The sequence below is a fragment of the Odontomachus brunneus genome, unplaced genomic scaffold (assembly GCF_010583005.1).
Source record: "Odontomachus brunneus isolate Ranch 3 - 2012 unplaced genomic scaffold, Obru_v1 Obru_scaffold_013, whole genome shotgun sequence".
NCBI classification, from domain to species: Eukaryota; Metazoa; Arthropoda; class Insecta; order Hymenoptera; family Formicidae; genus Odontomachus; species Odontomachus brunneus.
This window is the reverse complement of record NW_022639463.1, coordinates 1,602,794-1,626,480: the sequence shown is the minus strand read 5'-3', so window position 1 is coordinate 1,626,480 and position 23,687 is coordinate 1,602,794. Positions and strand designations below refer to the sequence as shown.

The following is a 23,687-nucleotide window of genomic DNA, read 5'->3' as shown; positions in this document are numbered from 1 at the left end:
ATATATATATATATATATATATATATATATATATATATATATATATATATAAATACGGTGAAATTAATTAAAGATAAGGATTGTAGCATACAAAAAAAAACATAATCAGTAAAATTGAAGCAAAACAATCGCTTATTTAATAAATGAATAATTTACGCAATAAACGAATTGATCAGAGTCAAAATTTTCAATGTAGCAATTTTATGTTCTCGGTAATTTTCGGTTATAATAATATTGCTCAAGTTTTATTGCTTACGTGTTGCTATATATAGTATAACTCTAATGTTTCATAATTTAATTTATTACGGACTTAACTAAGGATCGCGAATATTTAAAATCTGAAATGCATTTTATTATAGAAATGCATTATTATATTATAGAATTTTATATAAATGCATTATATTATATCTGAAATGCATATTTAGTCGTTATTATAACGACTAAAAAAGTAACGTGTGTGTGTGATTAAGGAAAAGTAGTAAAGTGTATAAATCTAATATATATGAACGAAATAAAGAATTGGTGGCGAAATGTAAAAGCGCAAAAAAAGTTAATTTCCCAATATCTTATATGTGCCAGTATCTCATAATTTAGATTCTTTCAAATCCACTTATAAGACTAGGTTCTTTATGAAATGAATGTGTGCCTTGCATCAAAGGGAATTTAACGGAAACAGTGCAGAGGGAGGGGGGAAAGCAGAACGGAAATATAAAAAGAAGATAGATCGTTTGGCCTAAAGTATGTTAAAACTAAAATACATGGAGAGAGAACTAACAGAATTCTCTCTGATATCGCATAAAACAAAAGAAATATGCGGAGAAATTAGAGGTCTATTATTTTTTTATGCTTACTCATTTTAGAACAATTTATTCGAGTATTTATTTAGAATATTCAATGAAAATTTTGGTTATATCCAAAATTAAAAGCAAATTTTAAAAAATTATGATACAAGACACTTAAGACCAAAAATTCTACTTTCTTGTTGCAATGAGGTGATCATCGAAGAAAATATTTAAACAGAAATTTGATGAATGTCCGTTAACAGCGTGGATGTAACCCGCGATTCATGTAACGAACGGATGATAAAATTAATAGTACATCTGGGGTATCTAATCGAAGAGTGTTTCAAGGCCTGGCCTTAAGGTGCCCACGTAAAGCTTAGCTTAATTGGGCAGCGAGTGGTGGCCGCGCCTTATTAGCGGGTTACAACATCCGGCTAGCTGTTAATCTGAAAAGTCCTGCGTATATCCTGCGGCGGGCCTGAAAGACCAGTCCGGACAGGGAGGGAAGCGGAGATGCGGAGCAACTAGCCTATAATAAGCCGCGCGGCTGTGTATGTTCTGTTCTGTTTCGTTCCTTCATGCTGCGCCAGTGAAGGCAGACCCATAAATCTCCCGGGCATACTCCAGGGGACATTTGATCCTTGCGTAACCCAACGCCGTTAATTTATTGCCCCGCGTTTAAAGTCACCTCCGTCCGCGAAAGCCGTAGCAGTAGTGCCGGGTACACACCGGTCCGGCGCAAACTTAGGCCATCGGTACGACTTTCTTATTATTAGGGCCTTCTCCATATGCTACGCAAAAGCCTTAGAAGCTGTGCCGCGAAAGGCGGCATTATCTTAGCAAGTTATATTACTGTGCGATGACACTGTCGGGTTCCGTAAACGCGTGCACGGTTGCTTCTTTAATCGACGCCATGTGCGCCTCAACACCTGGAAATCTCGTGTTCATATAATAGCCCCGCACACCGCCTAATTCTCTCCTAACCGGATGCGCTTAAATTAAGAGTGGAGGTTTCAGTGTGATCAAATCGATCGACTCGTAAACTTTGTCTCATAAATAACATAAGAATCGTCGAAGCAACGTTTAATAATTCATTTCTTCGCTCTGCAACGTCTAATGACACGGGAGGATTTATACGCGAGGTGACCTTTCGAGACAAACCTGATTATTACTGCCGCACTGACACAGGATTATTCCTACTCGGTCGCATGCGTGAATGTATTTCAGATGCGTTTCATAATTTTCAAGTAAAAATGTGCTCGAATTTTTTCTTACATTAGTAACTTAAGAATAATTGACGAATATTGCTACTTATAATCAATTATTGCTACTTACTTCGATGGTTATAGTCGGTTTCTAAGATGATGTGAATCCAAAAGTTGAAATCTTCGGAAAACATGAAATACAAAATATAACTACATGAGAGAGCAATATAAATGTAACTACATGAGAGAGTAATTTTAATCAGGTGTAGGCATTGATTCTGAATACATTTTCGTATAAATAACTCAGTCGTCTACAAATTTAGATCGGAATTTTAAGATGTTGGTGCAGTTACTTGAACATGTTCCATGTATTCCGCGGACGCTTTGATGAACTAACCTAAGATCAAGTACATGATCTTCATTAAAACTTTGACGAATGAGTATTAGCACGATGCAACTTTCATGAGATGGTCAACGGGAGATTTGACGGTGACAATATTTCATTCAAATGGTACACGGTTACGTGAAAGCATTTTTGAGAATATGATGAAACTCATTATTATTGTCCACATTAATTTACGTGTATAAAGATTGATAATTATTATCTCATAATGTTTATTATTATTATATATTCTTGGCAAATAAATCCTTGAAACGGTAAAACCGTAGAAGTTGACCAAATCGTTAAGGCTTATAAGAGAGCGCTAGAGAGATTGGTATGTTGTTAATTTGAGAGCGTAGCCTAAGGGAGGGAATAAGAAAGCATGTTCCCAGCCTCCTCTGTCTTCCTTCTCCTTTCTCTCTCTCTTTCTGTTACGCACGCTTTTTCTCTTCCTCTGTATCTTCTTCTCTTCGTCCGATCGAGGGGTTCAGGAACCTACGCGATCTCTCCATCTCTCTCCGGAGCAAAACCGCTATCCATCTTCATCGGCCGACAGCACGACGGGCGGCGTTTGCCTCGAATACTCGCCAAGGAGTTTTCTTCTTCTCCTCCTCCTCCTTCTTCGTCGTCGTCGTCGTCGTCGTCGTCGTCGTCGTCTTCTTCTTCTTCTTCTTCTTCTTCGTCTTCTTCTTCCCCTTCTCACTTCCCAATTCTCATCCCTAGGCCTTCTCTTCTTCCCTCCCTCGTACCATTCTGAAATATTCCCGTTTTGCTCTCTCGCACTCTTGCGCGGCGGGCTAACCCAACCTAACCTAACCTAACCTTTTGAGGTTATATCTCATGAAGTTGTGAGACTTCACACACAGAATCAACTTCCTCTGTCTCCTTGGTACCCCTCTCAGTCTTTTCCACCTCTCTTGCTCTCTTGGCAGCTACAATTAATATTCTTGTTCAGGATTCGTGTACCGCGCACCGACCGCAGATCATGTCACGGATATCGTTAAGGTATCTATCATATGCGGAACTGCATCTACGATCCCAGGACTTTTTACTTTACACTCGCGGAGATATTTTCGTTTGGCTGAGATTTACAGAAACCCCGACCGGTTAGATCGACACGAATTGCGGTATTTATTAAATATTTCACCTAACTGGCCGGCTGTAGCTTAAAGATCGGACGGGCATGCGCATATACGCGCTCCGGCCGTTACGACTGTGCGATCCTGAAATACTAATTCGGGATTCTGATTTCTTCTCTCTCTCTCCCTCTGTTGCAGAGAGGAAACGAGGTCGGCAAACGTATACGCGATATCAGACGCTAGAACTGGAAAAGGAGTTCCACTTCAATCGATATCTCACTAGGCGGCGACGTATCGAGATCGCTCACGCGCTATGTCTGACAGAACGGCAGATAAAGATCTGGTTTCAAAATAGACGGATGAAGTGGAAGAAGGAGAACAAAACGAAAGGCGAACCAGGCTCAGGTGATGGCGACACAGAAATCTCGCCGCAGACGTCGCCGCAGGGTTGAAAGAGCTCCGAGGAGTGGAACTTCTAAAGAGGTCTCATCTCTCTCAGGGTCGTTAATACCTTGTTTCCAGCACTACCTCTTCCCCTACCTAAACTCCAGTCCCCGTCGATGACCTCCAAATGACCCCTCAACAGCAATGACGCTTATTTTGTCGTGTTAATCATGTTGCTTGTACCAAAAAAGAAGAAGATAAGGATGACGGCGAAGAAATCGTGGAAGGACCCGTAAGAGTGGCCGATGACGAATAGACGGCAGAAATGGAAATTATGAAAAGGTGACGTGACGAGAGAGAAGAAGGGAAGAACAAAACAAAAGCGAAGACGCGCACAAATGAGTCAGCAGAGGATTTGCGGAAATGTGTATGACTTAATGTGGATCAAGATTACGAATAAAAGAAGAACGGAAGAGAGCAAAACTGGATCACATGCTAATCAGAACCGCATTAACCTCTATTACGTTTAATCAAATGTAATTGTACTAAAGCCTATATAGAGATATGGATAAAAAGATGTACGTAGTTTAATGCGAAATCGCGAGATCGGTGGCAGTAATCCAAGTAGAACGCACGAGAATATGTGGTATTCGGAGTGATAGATATAAAGAGCTAAGTCCGTTGAGAGAATGAGATATGCGTGAACCTGTGCGTGATAGAGAAAAAAAAATCCGCGTTGAAATCTTAGGAGAGCATTTTATTATTTATTCTCTTACGCCGTACATGTAGAGTCGTAGGACGGTTAGTAGATTAGCAGTACGAAGATGTCCGTCGCGTCTCTATGTAGCAGTAGAGATAAGCGGTTTAGTGTTCTTAGAGAATCGTTTAGATAGATCTTTCTCTAGTACCGCGGTGGCTCCAACAAGGAATATTTAACATTCGTGCCAAGTATGATTTCCGAACGCGTTTCTCGTATTTTAATAAAACAAAATTTGAGAGAGGGTTTGAGAACAACGCCAGGATATAGCGGATGAAGAGAAACAAAAGGAAAAAAAAGGGAGAAAAACAGTGCAGAAAGAGAAGAGGAGAATCACCGGAGTTCACGTCTGATCCTGATCAACCAAGTGAAACAAGTGCGTGCAAAATCAATTCCATTGGAAATCAGTGATTTTTGGTGTGTAAATCTAACGATCACGACGATGTTTTAAATATTGTATGGAATGAGACGGCGGCATTGACCGTGGATGGTATAGATTAGTGCTGAATGATAAAGTGAGTTTGAGGAAACAGCGCCCTTCGGCGGAGCAGAGTCAAACCGACTTGGCATTTCTTCATCAGCGTCATCGCAAGGTTAGTCTTATTGAATGAACATTGCTAGTGACACACAATTATCGGTTACATTAGACATGCAAATATCTCGTTGAATTGTTTGCATTTGATAAGAACAGTTGGCCTCTGCGTTTCGACGTAACAGAGAACACATTTCTGTCTCGTGTGGACTTTATTACAAGTGAGTGAATTTTATTTTACGCACAATAATTTTCGAAAACACTTTCGCTACTTGTTTTTATCATATGCAAGAAACATACGTTTACATTTGCTGACCGATAATTGGGATGATTTGCTCGTATCATGCACATTGCTCAATATGACGGGTATGATAATGATGTACATAGGCAGTCCATTTTTAGTGAAAACGTGTCTGTTCGGGAAAAAAGATATTGGAATATTTAAACTTATGTTGTATAATTTTTGGGGACTTAGGAATATATGTTTTATTTTATTCGAATTATATTTTTTTAGTATTAATTATTATAAGTAGCTGAAAAAAAATTCTCAATTTATGTTTAAATTTATACTTAGTTTTAAAATTTTACGAAAAAGAGCGAATTTTATATTAAGATGTATAAATGTATAATATCTTTTACGATGACGGGCACACACACACATACTGAGTGATCTCGATTCACATCCTTTGAAACTGCTTTAAAAGCAGAAACGTGGTAGTGGTACTCTCCTTTTCTGTAAATATTAAAGTAAAGAAAAAAAAAGGAAAGAAAGAAAAGTGACACAGGAAAGACAAATCTGTCTTTTGCACATTTGTAGTTTTATCGAAAATTTACTCTTGCTCCGCGCGACGTGACGCCAAGTTACCAAGTGTTGTAATATGTAGTATATTTTCGGAATAGGATGCTTTCAGCATGAGACCGCTTGGCACCTTAATAGCGACTCGGAACTGAGTTCAATGTAAGCGATCTTTTACTTACGATGATGGAGTACATCACGTATTATTCCAAATTACTACATCGTTCCATTCGAGTTTGCTTTCTTTTCCTCTATTACGTTACAGCAATTTGCAACAGAATTTAATCTGGTACTCGCAACTGTTTCTTTAATATATCAAAATACCGCGACACTCCCGGCAAACACTCCCCGCTTAGCCCGTTCGCGGGCAATAAAGGAAATTCGAATTAAGAAACTGGGAGAACGTTTAATGACGAACAACTCGGGAACACGAGAACGATCGCAACAGCAATTATCACAGGCGTATCGGCTGCAATCTTACATTCGCGCACGATACGTCCGCGTGGCGTCCTCGGCCAATGTGTGCGACTCTCTCTCTTCTTCCACTGGCGCTCCTTGTCCAAATGATTAAACTCCACTTGTCTTGTTCTTCCTTCTTGCGAAAGTCGCGAGTACGGATGCGATGTGATCGATTGCTCTCGTCGTCGATGCGCCGCGACGTTCTGCACTTTGTTGCCTACCTTGGAAGAGACGCGTTTAAGCGTGACAAGCGGTATCAGAGCACTCGTCGACTTCGTCAATGGATCTGGTTCGATGAATCAATTTTATTGCGCCGTATCGGGAGATCTTGAGAACTCTGGCTACATTGTGGCCGAATACGAGCCGACATACTCTCCGCCGCGGCGAATTCTGTGCTGTGTTGTAAACTTAGATTCGACATAATTATTTAGTTTATACCTTGTGTACACGACAATTAACGGTATACGCGCGCGCAATAAGCGACGTTAAGACTACGTGCTCGAGCGGCAAATTGAAAAATGCCCGCAGGTAGCCGACTTCTAAATCCTGTTGCACGGAAAACCGCTCTTCACCGTTTTTGCATTATAAAATGGAAAAGGGGCGAAGGGAGCAGAGCGACACTACGTAAACCTGTAATCGATATACGTAACACATGGTCCGGCTCGCACTCGCGCGTTTGATCGAGCAACGACCAGCCTTTCCTTTTTCGAGAGATTTATTTGTGTGAAATCTTTTGTCTTTGAGGAACAACGAACTAAAGCGGCGGGAAGCCTCGGTGATCGCTCGCTGTCGCACACGTTTCACAACATTCGCTGAAATTAATTGTACGATCTCACGAAAAGAATTTCTTTACGATTCGATCTGATTTTATGATTTTGTTTCATTTAAATATGTAAATTATTCAATTATAAAACCATGTATCGTGATTGCAGATAAACAATTTATGTAGACACGTGTAACCTTGCACGATCAAAATGAATTTTTTTTACTTCGCTATAAATAGATCATGTATAAATTAATTCTAGTTGCATCAATTGGTGATATAATTTGTGAGCCGGCATTGAAACGGAAAGAGAAAGATATATTAGTCTCTTAATCATCTTATCCTTTGTTACGATATTGTGACCAAAAATACTGTTCTTCAAAAATACTGATTTCGTAAAACTCTGTTTCTAGATAAATAGAAACGGAGAGCAATTAATTTGTAAATATTTATTGAAACTATACATTGACAAAAGTTTAAATTCGAAATGTAACGTCGGTCAGCGAATATTACATGTACACTTCTGACTTGGTCATAATATGCGAAAAAGTCGTATATTGCAATAAAAGAATATATATTTGAAAAATACGGTGGATCTGTTTGTACAAACTGTAGCTATCGTGAGCGATCACCGTGAAAACACGCAAACGTAATTAAAGAAAAATAAAATTTTGTATCCATTCGATAAAATTTATTGTAGATTTTAAAAATACGTATAAACGCGCGAAATGGAAATTCATAGTATTAACTGGAAAAAACAAAATGTAAATTATATATTTTATCTCTACTCGTATATATATATACATATATATATATATATATATATATATATATATATATATATATACGCGTAAAATTACAGATATACGTAAATTAAACCAAGTACTGTTAGTGTATGCAAAGGTAGAATTAAAAAGCTGAACGTAAATGCAACAGCGCCTATGTACGAAGTATGTCACTAAGATAACTCGTAATCGATAAACGTAACATCTAAAGTCTAATTCATAAAGTAAGGTAATAATATTAGGAGAACGGGCATGTCAGTCGCAATGGGCAGGGGCGGCGATCGTGAGGTGGTAATTAGATTTTCGCCCAAATGAAAAAAAAAAAAGGAAAAAAAGAAGCAGTATCCGCCATTTAAACGTACACATATGGGAGGTGCGCAATTCAAATTTTATTTATTATTGTCCACGGTATATATGCGAGAGAGTGACGGCACTTGCAGAATTGTACATAACTCCGATCTTTCTAACTAGGTTACGCGCGAAACTCTACGAGATAAGTAGAACAAAGAAACGAAGAAATATAAGAAATAATGCTTGTCAACGAACGAGTAGCTTTCAGACCGTAATATTATTTAGCCTGATACTATTTATTGATACCATGTTATATATAACGCAAAGTGGATTTTTCTGTTTGTTTTATTGATTATACAATAAATATTTTTTACAATATACTAGATAAGTTGTTGTAGGTCTTTGTATTGTACCACTTACTCTCTAACACTTCCTTGAACATCTCTGCGGAATAATAGTGATTAATAGAATTAAAATCGTATACCGACATATTGTGTTCTTGAATGTCCAGTTAGACATCTTTCTATCGGGTTACACATAGGTGTACAAAACGACGTTCAGAAGTGATATGTGTTTCTCTCGTGCATTTGTATTTTGATACTTTACTCTTATTTCATCTCAGCTCCTTCATTCGGGCCACGAAAGATCTTGTAAAAGTATTACGTTTTTTACCATGCAAATGTTGAATCTCTTAGCGGTCTATATAACCTCGTCCTCGTGCGCGAATGCACCGAAGAGTTCCTGACTACCTGCCGCATTTTAGGCGCAGGTGTCATTATAGTTTCATATATATCTTTTAGATATTGTATTTCTATTCGAATGTGTAAAATATATAAACGAACAAGCGGAAGTCCTTCGCCCCTTCACTTCACCATTCACGAACCATTCGGCATTTTTGCGTGTAACTGTAACTTAAGCTTACATTTATGAAAAACACGATCGATACTGTTTCTCATGTGTTAAATAGAGGTGTTGACAAAATTTCAGTTTTAATTCACAAGACACAGTATGAATTATGTTTTACTGATTTCACGTTTCGACGATAAATTAAATTCCTACAAATTTTAGGAAATATTAAATCGCTTGACACGTACACTTTATTTAATACTTGAACCATACTTCGATATACGTGTAAATGTAAAAAGAAAAAAAAATGTCAAGGCATTATAGGTGTATCGCTTACGTAATCGCAACTAGAGGAGATTGTCATAATCACACATATTAAAACGAATCCTTTGCAATGCCGAACTTATTCATTTGAGATTTGCGGCCTCATCAATTATAGGTTCCGCCATGTGAAGACTGATAGACCCCGTAACGCGACAAAAGAATAATGTATACTATAATAGTCGCTACAACAAGAAAACATCCAGACCGATATAATTATTTAACGATAGGCAAAAGTAATTATTTAACAGTGTATGTTTGAGCGAACTGATTAACTGAAAGAAAAATTTCGCAGGTTAAGAACCAATTTAAAATGTCATTGTACTGTACTCGTAAAATATCTTCGAGTCCAGTCGAGTTGGAGAGTACACAAGCAATAAAAATTGACGGAATTGCTCTGGCTTTCGTTCCGATGTCTCAGTGTCAGAGGATACATGGCAAACAAGATGCATTTGTATATAATTAGTCACAAAATTAACACGAATGAAGATTTTTGTCTTTTCTTTTTATGTTCATTATCGGTAGGGCAATGTGAATGGCGACGTCTGACGTCGCGGCATCGAATCGCGAGCTGCGACCCTGTATACGATACCGTGTAGGTAAAGTAGGTACCTGTTTATATACTATACTAAAAGAAACCTTACAAAGTAACGGTAGCAAAAGTCTAATTAATTACTATTTATTGATACGGTATTTTAACGATATATGCCCGTCGTTGAGTTCCTCGAGTAATTTGACTACTCAGTAACTCGACGAGAATGACTAGTGTAAAAAAGATTGACAATATTTCGAGAGCCGCAACGTTGTCGTCCGCTGAGGTACTTACGGTCGCTCCAGTGTGTTGCACGTCCGTGGCACTGATTATAAAGGATCCTTTTTCAAAATTTCACGTGAAACTTTGACACGTATGCTCAATTTTATTAACAACTTCTATCAAGCACTTGGTTCATGAACATATCTTGAAGTGATTTAAGTAACAAAGAAATGACAGAAAATTACAATTTTTAACTTGATCTAGACTAATCTGCTCTAGACTAATCAAAGTCCGTATTCATAGTCAGAAATAATAACCAGACATAAGATACTGACTTGACGATATTTTACTTATCAGCAAAGTCTTATTTACATAATGTATTCATAGTTCTGGTTCAGGATTAGTCAAGGAAATTATTGGAATCCAGTAACCCACTTTTAATAGGTTTCACATGTATCTTTCTAGAGCACAGTTCAAATTAAATATTTTATACACAAGTTAAACACTTTTTAGTTACAAATTTCATCTTTTTGCTACTAAGAACGCCTTCTGCGAAAACAATCTGTTGAGAGCAACTATAGTTACGCGACAAGCAACTGTCACTCATACTATATAGTCGCTCTTCGACAGAGTTTTATCATGATAAAATATTAATTTTTTTGTTGCTAAGATACGTTAACATCGCTGTAATTTATGTAAATCATGTTATCACTAAATATTTAGTTACTCATGTCACTTTGGTGATTGTTAATTTAAGGAAGTTTGAGATAAATTAAAGAAGTTTGAGATAAGGCCTTCAAAAATTTCTTGACAATTTTATTGACAGTACATTTAAAATAATTGCTTATGTTCAAAATATGTTGGATTTTAACTTATTTGTTAATAAATTTGTGTCAAGCAATTATGGATACTGTTATGTACTTGAAACGTTATTTATGTATTATAAATGAGTAACTTCAGTCCATCAAATACTTACCCAGGCATATTCCAAAGTATAGTTCGAAGATAAGCACAATTTCGCCTTGGTAATGCAAATCTTATTTGTACTTGCTTAAATTTATGCACAGTTTCAACAATGTATCGAATGATACATTTAAACATCTTCAGTCTTACTTCTTCATAAATATGAACTATGAGTACGGATATCTTAGTAACCTCGGCACTCTATTTGAGAAATATATGTATAATACATAATGTATAATACTTTTTAAGAATTAATGAAGAATAATTTTCACGAAGTACAATTGTGTCAAGATCATCAGAAATGACAAAACCTTATATAATTGTAAGAAACGAGTTCTGATTATTTTGCAGACAAGAGACAACAATTTGAAAACAATTACTACTTCGTTCAGATGAAAAGGTTATTATGTCGATTCTATAGTAATTCGCGCTACCACGTTTTCCTGAAACATGACATACGACCGACGATTAATTTTGCTATCTCTTTGTTAGTCACACACTTGAGTCACCATGGTTACGTGAACGCATTGCCCCGACCGAAAGCGAAGTCTATGTATTATATATTCTATATACCGCGCACACGTGTACACACATACACACAAATACAAAATCACACGACATATATTGCCCACTTACAAACGACCGGGTACAATGCATTCGTTCGAACGATCGTGCGGAAAAAAAGATACTTAAATACAGGTGTGTGCCTAGCAGCCGAAACCAAACATGGGCAACACTGCTTTATCGAATGGTAAATCGAAGAGAAAGATATAAATAAATCTATATATATATAAATTATATATATATATATAAATATATATAAATATATATATAAATATATTTAAATATATAAATATACGGTACTATATTATGGCTACAATAAACATACACAGTTATTTTGTAGTGTCTCGCATTATGTAAACTACATGTATACATGAAATACAACCAGCGGCGATGTTGATGACAACTGCAATGATAAACAGTGTCTACGCGAGTGAAGTATGTATTATGAGTAATGGCGAGGACGATAACGACGACGATGGATAATAGTCTTATATGCTATCATGTCGACGAGTCTAAACTGTATTGTATTATATTAAGAGAGTCTGTCCATATTAATAATAATAATAATAATATTAATATTAATTATAATAGCTGTGTTTGAAAACAAAAAAAATAAATTGTGGTTGAATATGAAGTAGGCTGTGATAAAAAGTAGCAGCCCTAAGTATCGTGTCCTCCTTACTAATTGTCATCATCATCATCATTATCATCATCATCATAATGTATCATGACTCTAAACGCAATCCTCCGCACACTTGAGTCGTCCACTTCTCGGGACATCCAATCGGCGAATCGACGAGTGTGTCCGTTGGACGATATCTCGATTTCTGTACTGATACGAAGATATCATGATCAGTACGCCACTGGATTCCTTTTGAAAAGATAGCCCAGTATACCCGGAGGTTGCGTTTATACGAATTGCGGCGGAAGGAACCATTGTATAATCCAAGATGGCCTCCACCTTGGAGAGGATTATTATTGGCTAATACGAAGCAAGAGGCCCCGCCTTGGCTCACGGCTCGTGACGGGATGATTTATTGGGATTTCTGTCTGTTCGCCCTCCGTTACAACGAACACATCGTGCCTAGCTCGCCTAGATGGTAGGTATGCTTGGGCTTGCGATATTGGATTTCGACATCTCGACAAAGTGCAGCTGCAACCACCTCTCTGCGACGGACGTCTTCATTCCAAGTGTCCACGTGCAGTCCGGCATGCCTCAAGTGTCACAATGTCAAATTTCATATCCGATCACGCAGGTTTCATTTCGACCCTTTTGATTACGTACTTTTAGTAGGTTTCTATATTTTCATTATATCATGCAATAAGCGTGATGATTTAGATTGCGCTATTAGAGTAGGAAGATTTGAATTGCCACTATATAAGCGATCGAACAAGCAGACGAAAAGATACATAATGATTATTTGAAAGCGTGTCTTTAAATTATGTAGAAAGGCAATTCAAATGCTTGATTAACTATATATACTAAGCGGAAATAATATCGAGCTACTTACTAGATCTAAGATCACTCCCACTCACTTATGTAATAACATAAGTTAAGTAACATAATTTAAGTAACTGCAATGATAGATTAGCTGCTTCAAGATTTATGGCATTTTTTAATAATAATAATAATAATTATTATATATATATATATATATATATATATATATATATATATAATGTCTAAGGATCCTATATCTAGTAAGTAGTTGGACATTATTCACTTAAGGTACAGATATCCCACAGCGATATATCTGTACCAAGTTAACATAAACAATCAGAATCGAAGTGACTCTTTTACACTAATTTGCATTATAATATTACTCTAATGTCCCTGCGATTACGTATAGAGACGCTGAATACAGATTGATCGATCATATTGATATATACCCACTCGCCGGGCTATGATGAAATCAACAAAGTTGATAACATCGATCGCGCCTGCACATGCGACGGAAGGTGAGTATCGCGCTAACGGGAGTCTCGTAATGTTATCGCATTTCCGAAACTGGGTAATAAATCCAGGTCATGCGAACCGAGCAGGCAGAAGAATTCATCATCGAGTGAGTACAGAGTATTGTGTATGTGCAGTTTAAAGCAACGAAATACACGATGACCTTTGCCAACCCTGTTGTTGCAGGTGCATCCGCGTTGCAAATGCGTGAGACGAGGAAAGAATCCATAGGCAGGACCAATGGAGAGAAAGAGTGAGATAGAAGGATGGGAGAGCGAAGAACCGGCGGAGTAGAGACCTGGCAAGATAGAAGGGCCGGTGGGAGGATGGCGGTTAGAATTTATGGCCGCTTTATCACTTTACCGGCCTTGCCGCGTCTCCTTTAGCTGTGAGGAGGGCAGGATCTCACGATGAACTTTGGCACTCGACTACGCTGCACTCGACGAGCGGTGAGCCCGTTAACTTTCTTGTTTACTTCTATTTCGCAAGAGATTACAAATACACCTATTCTCTCTCTTTCTCTCTTTCTCTCTCCCTCTCTCTCTCTCTCTCTCTCTCTCATCTTTCTCCTTCTTTCGTTACTTTTTGAATTTAGCACCGCGTTGTACAAAATGTATGTAACAAACATACACTGAAAAAAAAGTTTGGTAATACTTATCAAATGCGTTTTACCATACCATTTGGTAAATAGTAACCAATATAGTAAATGTTATCAAATGTTTGGTAATAATTGTAACATTATTAGTAAATTGTTAGTAACATTAACTTTCATATAGTAATATTCACCTCTTATATTTAGTTGATACTATTTCACTAAATGTAGTAATTATAACACAGGCTGGATAATTATTACCAGAAATTTTTCTCAGTGTATATGATGTATATAATGTTTATGTTAAGTATTGCAAATTTAAAAAGAGAGTAGAAAAGTAGAAAAAAGAGATCAAGTTTGCATTAACCTTCACTAATTCGTTATTCTTTTTGAACGCATGATTCCAATATATCGCCAAAAAAACGTTAATTCATCAGGTGACTGTAAAAACTTTACAGTCTGCAATCAAATATATATATATATATATATATATATATATATATACATATATACAGCAGATGATTAATAAGATGATCAATACATACATAATTTTCTACTCAGTGATAAAACTTAACATGCACATAACAAATCCAAAAATATTACACAAGAAAACTGCTGGCGCCATCTCGCGAGCCGCGATAATTACGGTTCACATTCCACAGCTGAGTCGGAGAGGCCCGGTTTACACTCTCGGTATCTAGTCCCAGTATTCTAGTCAAGAGAGTGCCATCCGTGCGTCTCACTAGCTTAAATTTATGTCTTCATACACTCGCGCGCTGCGCACACTAGCTCTTTGGGCTGATCGCACGCCCCGTTACACTTATGGCCGTTTAATGGTCGGATTTTAATTCACTTGGTCCACTAGGGAGAATAGATTAGGTTCAGGCAGTTAACGGGAAAAGTGGCGCCTATCAAATCCTCACGAATATCTAGTGTAAACACATTAATAATAAGTCCCTCTCACGAATAACTTATTACACGCGGACAATCCGTGCAGGACCTCGTAAAATTTACGTCACACCACCTCTGTCGGCATGACGACTACAACTACATAACGCATAAAGTAACCCCCATTAACAGACCATAAATTCTATCCCCGCAGCATCGCTGTTATGTATGAGCGTCGTTAGTGTTAATAGAGTGTTAACGGCTTCTATGCCGTCCTCGATTCTGTCCAGGACGTAGGTGACGGAGGTGATGATGTAGGTAGAAGGTTGACGGAGGAGAGGAGGGAATGGTAAGTGGTTGCCATAGAGGATTCCTGGTTGCGTGTTGCTCGGCTACTACTAGCGCCGTGCTTCTGCTATTTTGCATAGAAAATGCATCAATTTTCGGCGCTTCCCACTCGCAACCCCCTCCCACCTTCCACCTTGCCACCTTCCACGATTTTGTCCCCCTACTGCGTCCCGCCTGGTCATCCCCACCCAATTTCCGTCGCGGACGACTCGCAACAACCCTCGTGCACGCTGCTCCGTATAATGTAAATCGTATCGAAGATAATTGATACCATGAACGCCTACTTCCCTGGAAATGCCCGCATACAATGAGCGCTCACCTGTCCCGACTGTTTCCGTGGCATTTGTTTCCGTTAGCGATGATCGGCTTCGATTTGTGCAATAGAGATGCTCCAAATATACACAATTACTACGGGATTTGTGGAAGTTCAAGCGCACGCATTGTAGAGGTATTGAGTTTGAGTGGCTGGACGAGACAGATTTCAACGAACAAGTTTTTAGGAAGATGATTCATTTTTATTTGCATACTAGATTATTTACTCACACGCTTAACAATAATATAATTAACGATACTTTATTATTTGCTTTATTGGGATATAATCCTAGTCATAAATATATATGTTGAAGAGATTTCTATTAAAATTTAAATATAATAAAATTTTATTTTGCTTGCTGAATTTTCTGATTGTTTTATATCAAGATTCCAGAATAATATTGAAGAATCTCAATTGGCACACTTATTATTTTTTTATAATAATTCACAAAAAGTTCATTACGGTTTATCCTCAGGTGTAAACAATATTGTACTTTGGGTGGATCATTTGGTATTGCTGCGGAGAAGGCCGTTGGCTACATAACGTATAACAGAACATAAATCAATAATATCGCTACCCCCTCTCCTTTCTTCCCTCCCCTGGGATACGCTCACTATCCCCGAACACCGTTACTGCTCTGCAAACCGCCAAGCGACGCCGGCGTCTCTCTCGCAATCAATGTTCACGTCTAAAGCATCACAAGCAATATTTGATCTCTAGCATTCGACGATTAATACGTTCATCCAACGCTTGAAACTAACTTTGTAATTCATTAGAAATCTGTTTATTTACTTTGGCTAAGTTATGTGTACTGAACAACGCACATGTTTGTAAAAACATCATATATGATATAAAACTTATTATTACATACGTAAAACTTCGAATACTCAAATAAGTATAAAAATATCTCGAATTATTGCGTAATATCGAAACTTAACAATTAATTAATTAATTAACATTATTATTATATCAATAGAAACTTACTTATTCGAAGACAGTGAAGACTCGTCTCGGGACTTGCAAATGACACGATTCAAAAACAGAAATACATAGTTTACTCGGATTGTTACATTTTATAATTTATTATAGTGATGTACACCTGACATTTGTCAAAGTATTAATGCAAATTTATTTCGGGCCTGGCTACACTTCTGCATGTTTCAGGAAGTTTGAGTCCGGACACGTCACTGATATAGAAAGGCTAAATGCAAAACCTTGTAAGGGGAGAGACTCTCGTACTCCGAGAAACTAACAAAACATCCTCGCAATTAGCCGGATGTCCCGATGACATCAGCGGGGCATCCCCCGGGACCGGCAACCGTGCTACGTAGCCTCGCGACAGGAATTTCGCCGCTGCGCTACCCTCCCGGCTTCGGTCCCCTACCGGTCTCTACCGGCCGTGTTGCCCCTACCAAGCGACCGTTCGCGGCCTCTCAACGGGATTCTAGGTGACGACGCTGTGCTCTCTAACTACGCGAATATGCTAAATAATAAAAACTTATCAGATTTATGTCGTCCAGAATTGAACACGGATGGCAAGGAAGAGGTGGGCCGCTGGCGAGGGGGGAAGGAGTGAAGATGCCCGCCGGACGAAATTGAAAAGTGGTTGGAAGATATGCACCTAGACGAATACCGGTAGACAGACGAATGGCGTGGGAATGAGCAAGGGGCTGGAACGGGTAAACGAACATGAAAAACTGCGGCGCGAGGGCTAATAGACTGAAAAGTGTTTGTTCGACGGATGGACGTTTTTTACAAAGCTCCCGCTGCCCTTTTTCATTCGAGGTCATTGGAATGCGTCGTACGTGAGATTGGCGCAGCTACGTTTGCTTCATTGTTGTCTGTTAAAAATATCGCGACCTCGCAGATTCAATAAACTTTCACGGAGCCGGAGAGTGACGTAAAATACTATTGTCCGATACAGCACCGGGCAAATTGAAAAATTTTCACTTATATTTTTCCTTACACTACATTGATAATGCTGTAGCGTTACTCATTATTCACAGTTCTGCTACATAGCTCTTCTAATCCATATTCATATCTCTAAATTTTTTTCCAACTAGTAGTTATAATGTTGAAGTTGTAACAAAAAAATGTTTCTTTTCTGATTTCAGGTCCATTTACGTATTATCATGGATTTACATCATCCGATGAAGTTGGTCAATATACAGAAATTAACTGAAAGTTAATGATACATCACAAGCTAGAATAGATACAGGATCGGACAAAACGGGCTACTTGAATAACTCCTTTATTCATAGTAATGGGAAAAAATAGGTCAAGCAAAACTTGTTTTAGTTCAAGGACGTCAGGTCCAATGACATTGTTTGGGTTAAAAATCAACCACATTTAAAGGGGGGGCAAACAAATTTTTTTTTAATAAAATTTTGTTTATATCCGTAGATTCTCGCTAATTTGTGCACAAAAGTATAACTAATTAACACGGTGAACAGTTTATAAAATATTTCACATTTCACTTTGATACTTTCTAACAAAAAAGGGGAACCACTTGATGAAGTATTCACGTGTTGTTAACTTTACTTGAATATGTTCATGTATTAAACAATAGGAAGGACTGATTGATGTTTATATTCTTAGCATATACGTGCACTAATGAAACATTATCACGCACCTACACCTTTCTTCAAATCCAGCCATGCACATTTTAACGTCAATCGATTCTCCTGAATATTTGTTCACTCGAAACCTTGTTCAAAACTGGCGCCTTTTCAAGGAGACCGGCAACCATTAGACTACCCTCGTGACACCCGAGGTAGAGTATGATGGTTCCATCGAGTAGGTAGTGCCTAGACGGGGCTCCACCCAGCACTTAGTTCACGTCGTGACTGCGGCCCCGGGCACGACCGTTTCCAGGGTACAGTCACGCCCCTGCCGTGCGAGTACTGTACTCCCATTCGCTGGCCCATATCTCATCTGGTCCATCGCATTAGCCTAATCTGCCACCAACGTGAACAGAGAAAAAAAAAATACGGCCATCAACGTTGCCACCGACGAGAGAAATCGCGGCGAGGTGCTGCCACCTTTGTGGAAGGATCGAGAAGTTGACCGGTTGTCGAATCGATTTTTTCCCACGAGCAACGCCGTCTCGCTCTCATTTCAGCTGGTAGTTCGATTTGGTTGTTTGTTCGTATATTCCTGGCGACATTGTCCCCCCTACGTTAATACACAATTCGTAGTAATGTTAGTTCGCGTCGGTCGGCAGCAAGAATACCTCCTGTTTGTATTGCTCATCATGAAAGTGATCGGAATGATAGGTAAGAAACAACTATACTCACATATGCGCTGTAAAGTGGATTATTGTAAAGCTTGCGTTATGGTTTGATTGAAACATACAATGAGATGTAACGAAACTCTACTCGAATATCACTTGTCTTAATTGAAGTGTTCGTATCACTACAATACGTTGCTGAGAAGTCTCAGAAACATCATACCAGTTTCTTGAATCACAGACTCAAGTACCTTAACGAAAATGTCAATTTTATGCCACAAGTGGCAATTCATTTGGAGTTGTAGAGATTGAAAGTTAAATTATAGGTGCCAAAAGAGAAGCTGATGTTGTTAAAATCAGCTTTATTAGTAGTATTATTAGTTTTTGCTGTTACAGCATACTTCCATCGTCGGATGCAGTGGGCTGTCATCTTGTCCAGTTGCTGTTGACGTGGCATCTAATCGGGCGTTGCTGAATTGGTGAGTAATTTAATGCATGGAACAAGTAATTGCAGCGAAATAAGAGAATAAGCGATATAATAAAACGAGTTTTTGCAAATGTGTTTCTCTTACTTTGCTCATATTAGTCTGATTTTCTCACTAATTTTGTTTTTACAATCAATTTGACATTTTCATCATAAAAATATATTCTATTGTTGTCTGTGATCTTTACGCGCGTACGAACAGGGTACGAATTCCTTTGCATTATAAGCCTCGTGGCTTAGGACGTAATCATTAGCGGAGCTAATGAAGTACTCGAAGAAATTCGAAACATTCTCGTAGCAAAATGATGTCACTAATAACGTGTATCAAGGAACGCTTTGAAGTTTGTAGAACGTTGTAGAAATAGATCACACTCTTAGAGTCATCCAACAAAGTCACCGACGAATTTTCAAGTATCATTCATTGCATGAGAGTGCATAACTTCCATGCTACACATTACATGAAAAAACAATTCTGTTGGTGCAACCGAATTTTCGGTCGCTCAGGGATCAGACGAAAACTCGGCTGTAGTAACAGAAAAATTCCTTTATAAAGCTTCTATATAGTCAGTTGTTCTCAGTTGTTTCAACCGAGTTCTAATATCGTTGAATGTTCAGACGAATATTTTCGACTGCGACAACAGAAATAGTTTTCATAACAGAGATATCGCTTCTGATCACCTAATTTTCAGTTGGTTCCTATTTGGTTGTACCAACTGAAATTTTTTTTGCGTATATATAAATTGATAATCTAAGAGAATTAATCCTATTTAGCAACTTGTCAATTCAGCAATATTAGTGTTATCATAACAATGTAACTTTTTCACTTAGTCTGTTCGATTGGCGACAACAGTGATCCGCGAATAATCGCTTTATGACATTTTATTTTCGCACAAATTGGAAAGCAAAAAAATTAAGTGTCCAATGTAAACTTTATTCTTATTACCTTTTTTTATATCGCAATATGTCGTGTAGTTTCGTAACCGTTTATGATGCAGGTACTTCAAAGTTACACCGAGTTTTGTTCTCCTTAATTTACGTTCTCCTTTTTCAAACCCAAACGTACAAACTCGAGTACCTATTGTTATTATTTGTCGGAAGCTAGTTTTACTAAATAGTAAAGTTGTATTGTGGCGAGGATTGTGCATGCTGTTGCCTTGTTTCGCCGGTTTCATGCCGCCGTAGGCTGCCTCGAAACTTGCGTGGATTTATATTACGAGACATAAATTTTCGTTTATTTGAAAATACGTGACGCAAAGTCAGAAATCTGACGTGTGTAGGAGATGAACTGGCGGACTACGCTCTGTAAAGAAAAAAAAAAAGCCTGATGTCAGTAAGCTACATAGGTGCGTCGAATATTGCACAATTTTTAGACATTGCAAGTTATTCTAGTTTTCGAAAAGAACCATACATGTGAGTACACACACTATATGAGTTATTAGTACTGCAAAAATATATCTGCGATATCGCAGAGTCCAAAAGACCTGATCCTACGTGAAAGTAGAAAGTCTTTACAGGTCAACGTTACAAAATTACACGAATTAAATTGACCAATTTGTTTCGCTATAATCCCATATATCAAGTGGTTTTTTAATGTGTTTTGAATTCGCTGATTCTTTTTCAATAATTTATAGCCGGTGACAAAAAAAATTGCAACATTTTTTTCACAAATTTCATCACGTATTCGTATTCAATAAGAGAATTCGTTATTTAATAATTTCCGAGAGATAAATCATTTACTAGACACAGGAATATGTTCTGAAGCTGATCGAACAAAAAATGTTGCTATCTTTTTGTTACTGACTACACCACCGAAATGATATGAAGTTGTTTTGAGCTCCAAGATGATGTCTTCGGTTACATTCATTCGTCTTGATTGCATTTCGCCGTTATACGATAACCATCTCAAAATATATCTCTATAAGAGCATTATATCCTATAGAATGTTTGATGTTCATGTTGGTTCGAATTTTTTACGAAATTCGCTCTTCTTACTTTGAGTGTCATTTACATGCGACTAATTTTCTTCTAATTACAAATCCGTGTTTATTAAAATGCAATCTTTCAATGTTTATATATATATAACTCTGATATTCCGCAAAAAATACAGTAAAAATCCAACAAAAACTGAAAGTATATGAAGTGATTCAAAAATCAGGAGTTCTTTGTAAATTGTTTTTCGTTACTTGTTTTGTTAGTCACAATAATTACTTGATAGTGATAATATAGCCAAACGAAAGGAATCAATCTGTACATATTCGTTTCGCTTTCAACAAGCCGGATGATTTGTTTACTTTTAAATGGATCATCAGACTACATTGTCCCGTAATTAAGTCAATAGTGTCGTTATACTTAGGCGTAGCACCTGTCGTAGCAGTAACTTTGTTGTTGCACGCACAAGAAAAGCATAAGATTAATGATACTTTAATGATTACACGAACCGTTTTGAGGCACGGCCGACTGCTAAAACATAACTCAATTCCACATGACGGATATTGCCACCCTTCTGTAGAACTATTTATGTGATGTGTAATATGAGTTCGAAAACCTCCCTCCCCCTCTATTTTCATAAACACATGATAAATCGTTCTGTGTTGAGTAAACCTTGTGCTTTCGTAATGAAGTCATCTCGTCAGCTGAATCATGAAACTCCAAGGTAGATAATATTCGGAGGTATATACATTTTTGTTTAAATGTTCGAATTTTTAATCCGGCCAATGATATTTAATAACAAAATAACATTTAATATCTTTAAGAACAACATCAAGACGTGTAAATAATAACTTTTTATCCTCGCAAAATAATTTAATAAATTACGCACTGACCTCCCGCGGTTTGGCCTAATTGTCGTGCGTTGTTTGAATGCCTTTACACCATACCAGCCGTAAAAAAGCGAAAAAGGAAACGAATTATTTCAGTAACGCCTGACGCCTTGTAAGCTTAATTATCTGCGTTATATCATTATCATTGAATTAACGGTAATAAACTATAGAATGAGCCATCAATTACGTCTTAAAGGAAAAACATTTTGTATCCCGACAACTGTAATTCTCTGGAAGCTATATAAACTTCTAATGAATACTTCATAAATCTGTTTTTGTGATTGCGGCATGTAGTTGCGTGCCTTGCACGCTACGTAATCAGATGATGGTGATTTACAAGCTATCTTGTGCTCTTCATGTATGCTTAAATTTTTACGGGTATGATTTCGTTGCGTCAGGTTCATCTTCAGAATATCCCATTTCCTCAGGAAACGACGCGTTGCCTTCCTAATTTGATATTTTGTTTGTTCACTTGTTTGGGACCGGACCAAAAAATTTAGGCTCCTATTGTTCTTTCATGTTGTGTAAAAAATTGCTTATATCAGCATAACAGAACCTATTGATTATTAACAAAATATTAATAAGACCAACATAAAATCTCTGATTGAGATGTGCGCATTGCTTTACTATTAAAATACGTATTTATGCACGCTTGATAGTTTTTGCGGGGCGATTTCTATAGAAAGCGCGTGATCTAATTAACGTATTATTTTAATTATATTAATTTCATTACTATTAAGGTAATACGATGAAAAGTTTCTTTATCGCTGCACACATATCTCTCTCATTAAATATCTCTGCGTCTTAACCAATTTAATTTTAAATTCCTTTCAGAGAAAGGCGCGTTATAAATACGTTGGTTAAATTATATTTAATGTCGAGGATACTTTATATGTATAGTATTATTTTGTAGATATGTACAACCTAATATAATTACAAAAGCTAAAATTAATAGCGAATAACGCACAGATAATAAATTGTATAATTTGAAAATTCCAATAAAAGAAGTGGAATAGGAGGAAATATTGCTACGATATAAAAGAAGTTTTTCACGAAGAATCATAAATGATTCTTGTATTTTACGACCATTATTTTCTTCCTTTAAGAACAATATCTTCTTCTGTGATGTTCAGACACATTCAGTTTCGCATGATTAATCCGTTTAATATTCGTGCCTCGATATCCTCGTATTTCTTCTCCATCTATTGATCTATATTCAGTAAAAGAGAAAGAGACAAAGAGAGAGAAAGAACGGAATGAACAATGAAATTTAAATCAATAAATGCCTATTCTTCCATGATATACATTAATCTGCCATAGTATTACTTGCAACTAATTCAGTAACTCTTTAATATATATGAAAATAATAAAGATAACAAAACTACTTATGAAAGTAA

At 37.3% G+C, this 23,687-nt stretch overlaps 1 protein-coding gene and 1 long non-coding RNA gene across 18 annotated transcripts in view; both read left to right on the top strand.

Annotated features, from left to right (window-relative positions):
* Positions 1-8,595, top strand: part of LOC116840940 (homeotic protein antennapedia) — a 108,856-nt gene extending 100,261 nt beyond the window's left edge. For all 16 annotated transcript variants that reach the window (XM_032808305.1, XM_032808311.1, XM_032808312.1 and 13 more), the window contains one exon: positions 3,647-8,595. In XM_032808305.1, coding sequence (XP_032664196.1) covers positions 3,647-3,900 — 254 coding nt within the window. In that variant the 3' untranslated portion in view covers positions 3,901-8,595. The remainder of the gene's footprint in view (positions 1-3,646) is intronic.
* A 7,651-nt stretch (positions 8,596-16,246) lies between these two features.
* LOC116840976 overlaps positions 16,247-23,687 on the top strand; it is an 81,233-nt gene continuing 73,792 nt past the window's right edge. Inside the window, exons 1-4 of one of the 2 annotated variants that reach the window (XR_004377471.1) lie at positions 16,247-17,206; positions 17,279-17,437; positions 17,873-19,033; positions 19,384-19,466. This is a non-coding gene — a long non-coding RNA (uncharacterized LOC116840976). Of the gene's footprint in view, positions 17,207-17,278; positions 17,438-17,872; positions 19,034-19,383; positions 23,570-23,687 lie in introns of those variants that run through there. The other variant, XR_004377470.1, reaches the window with a different exon arrangement.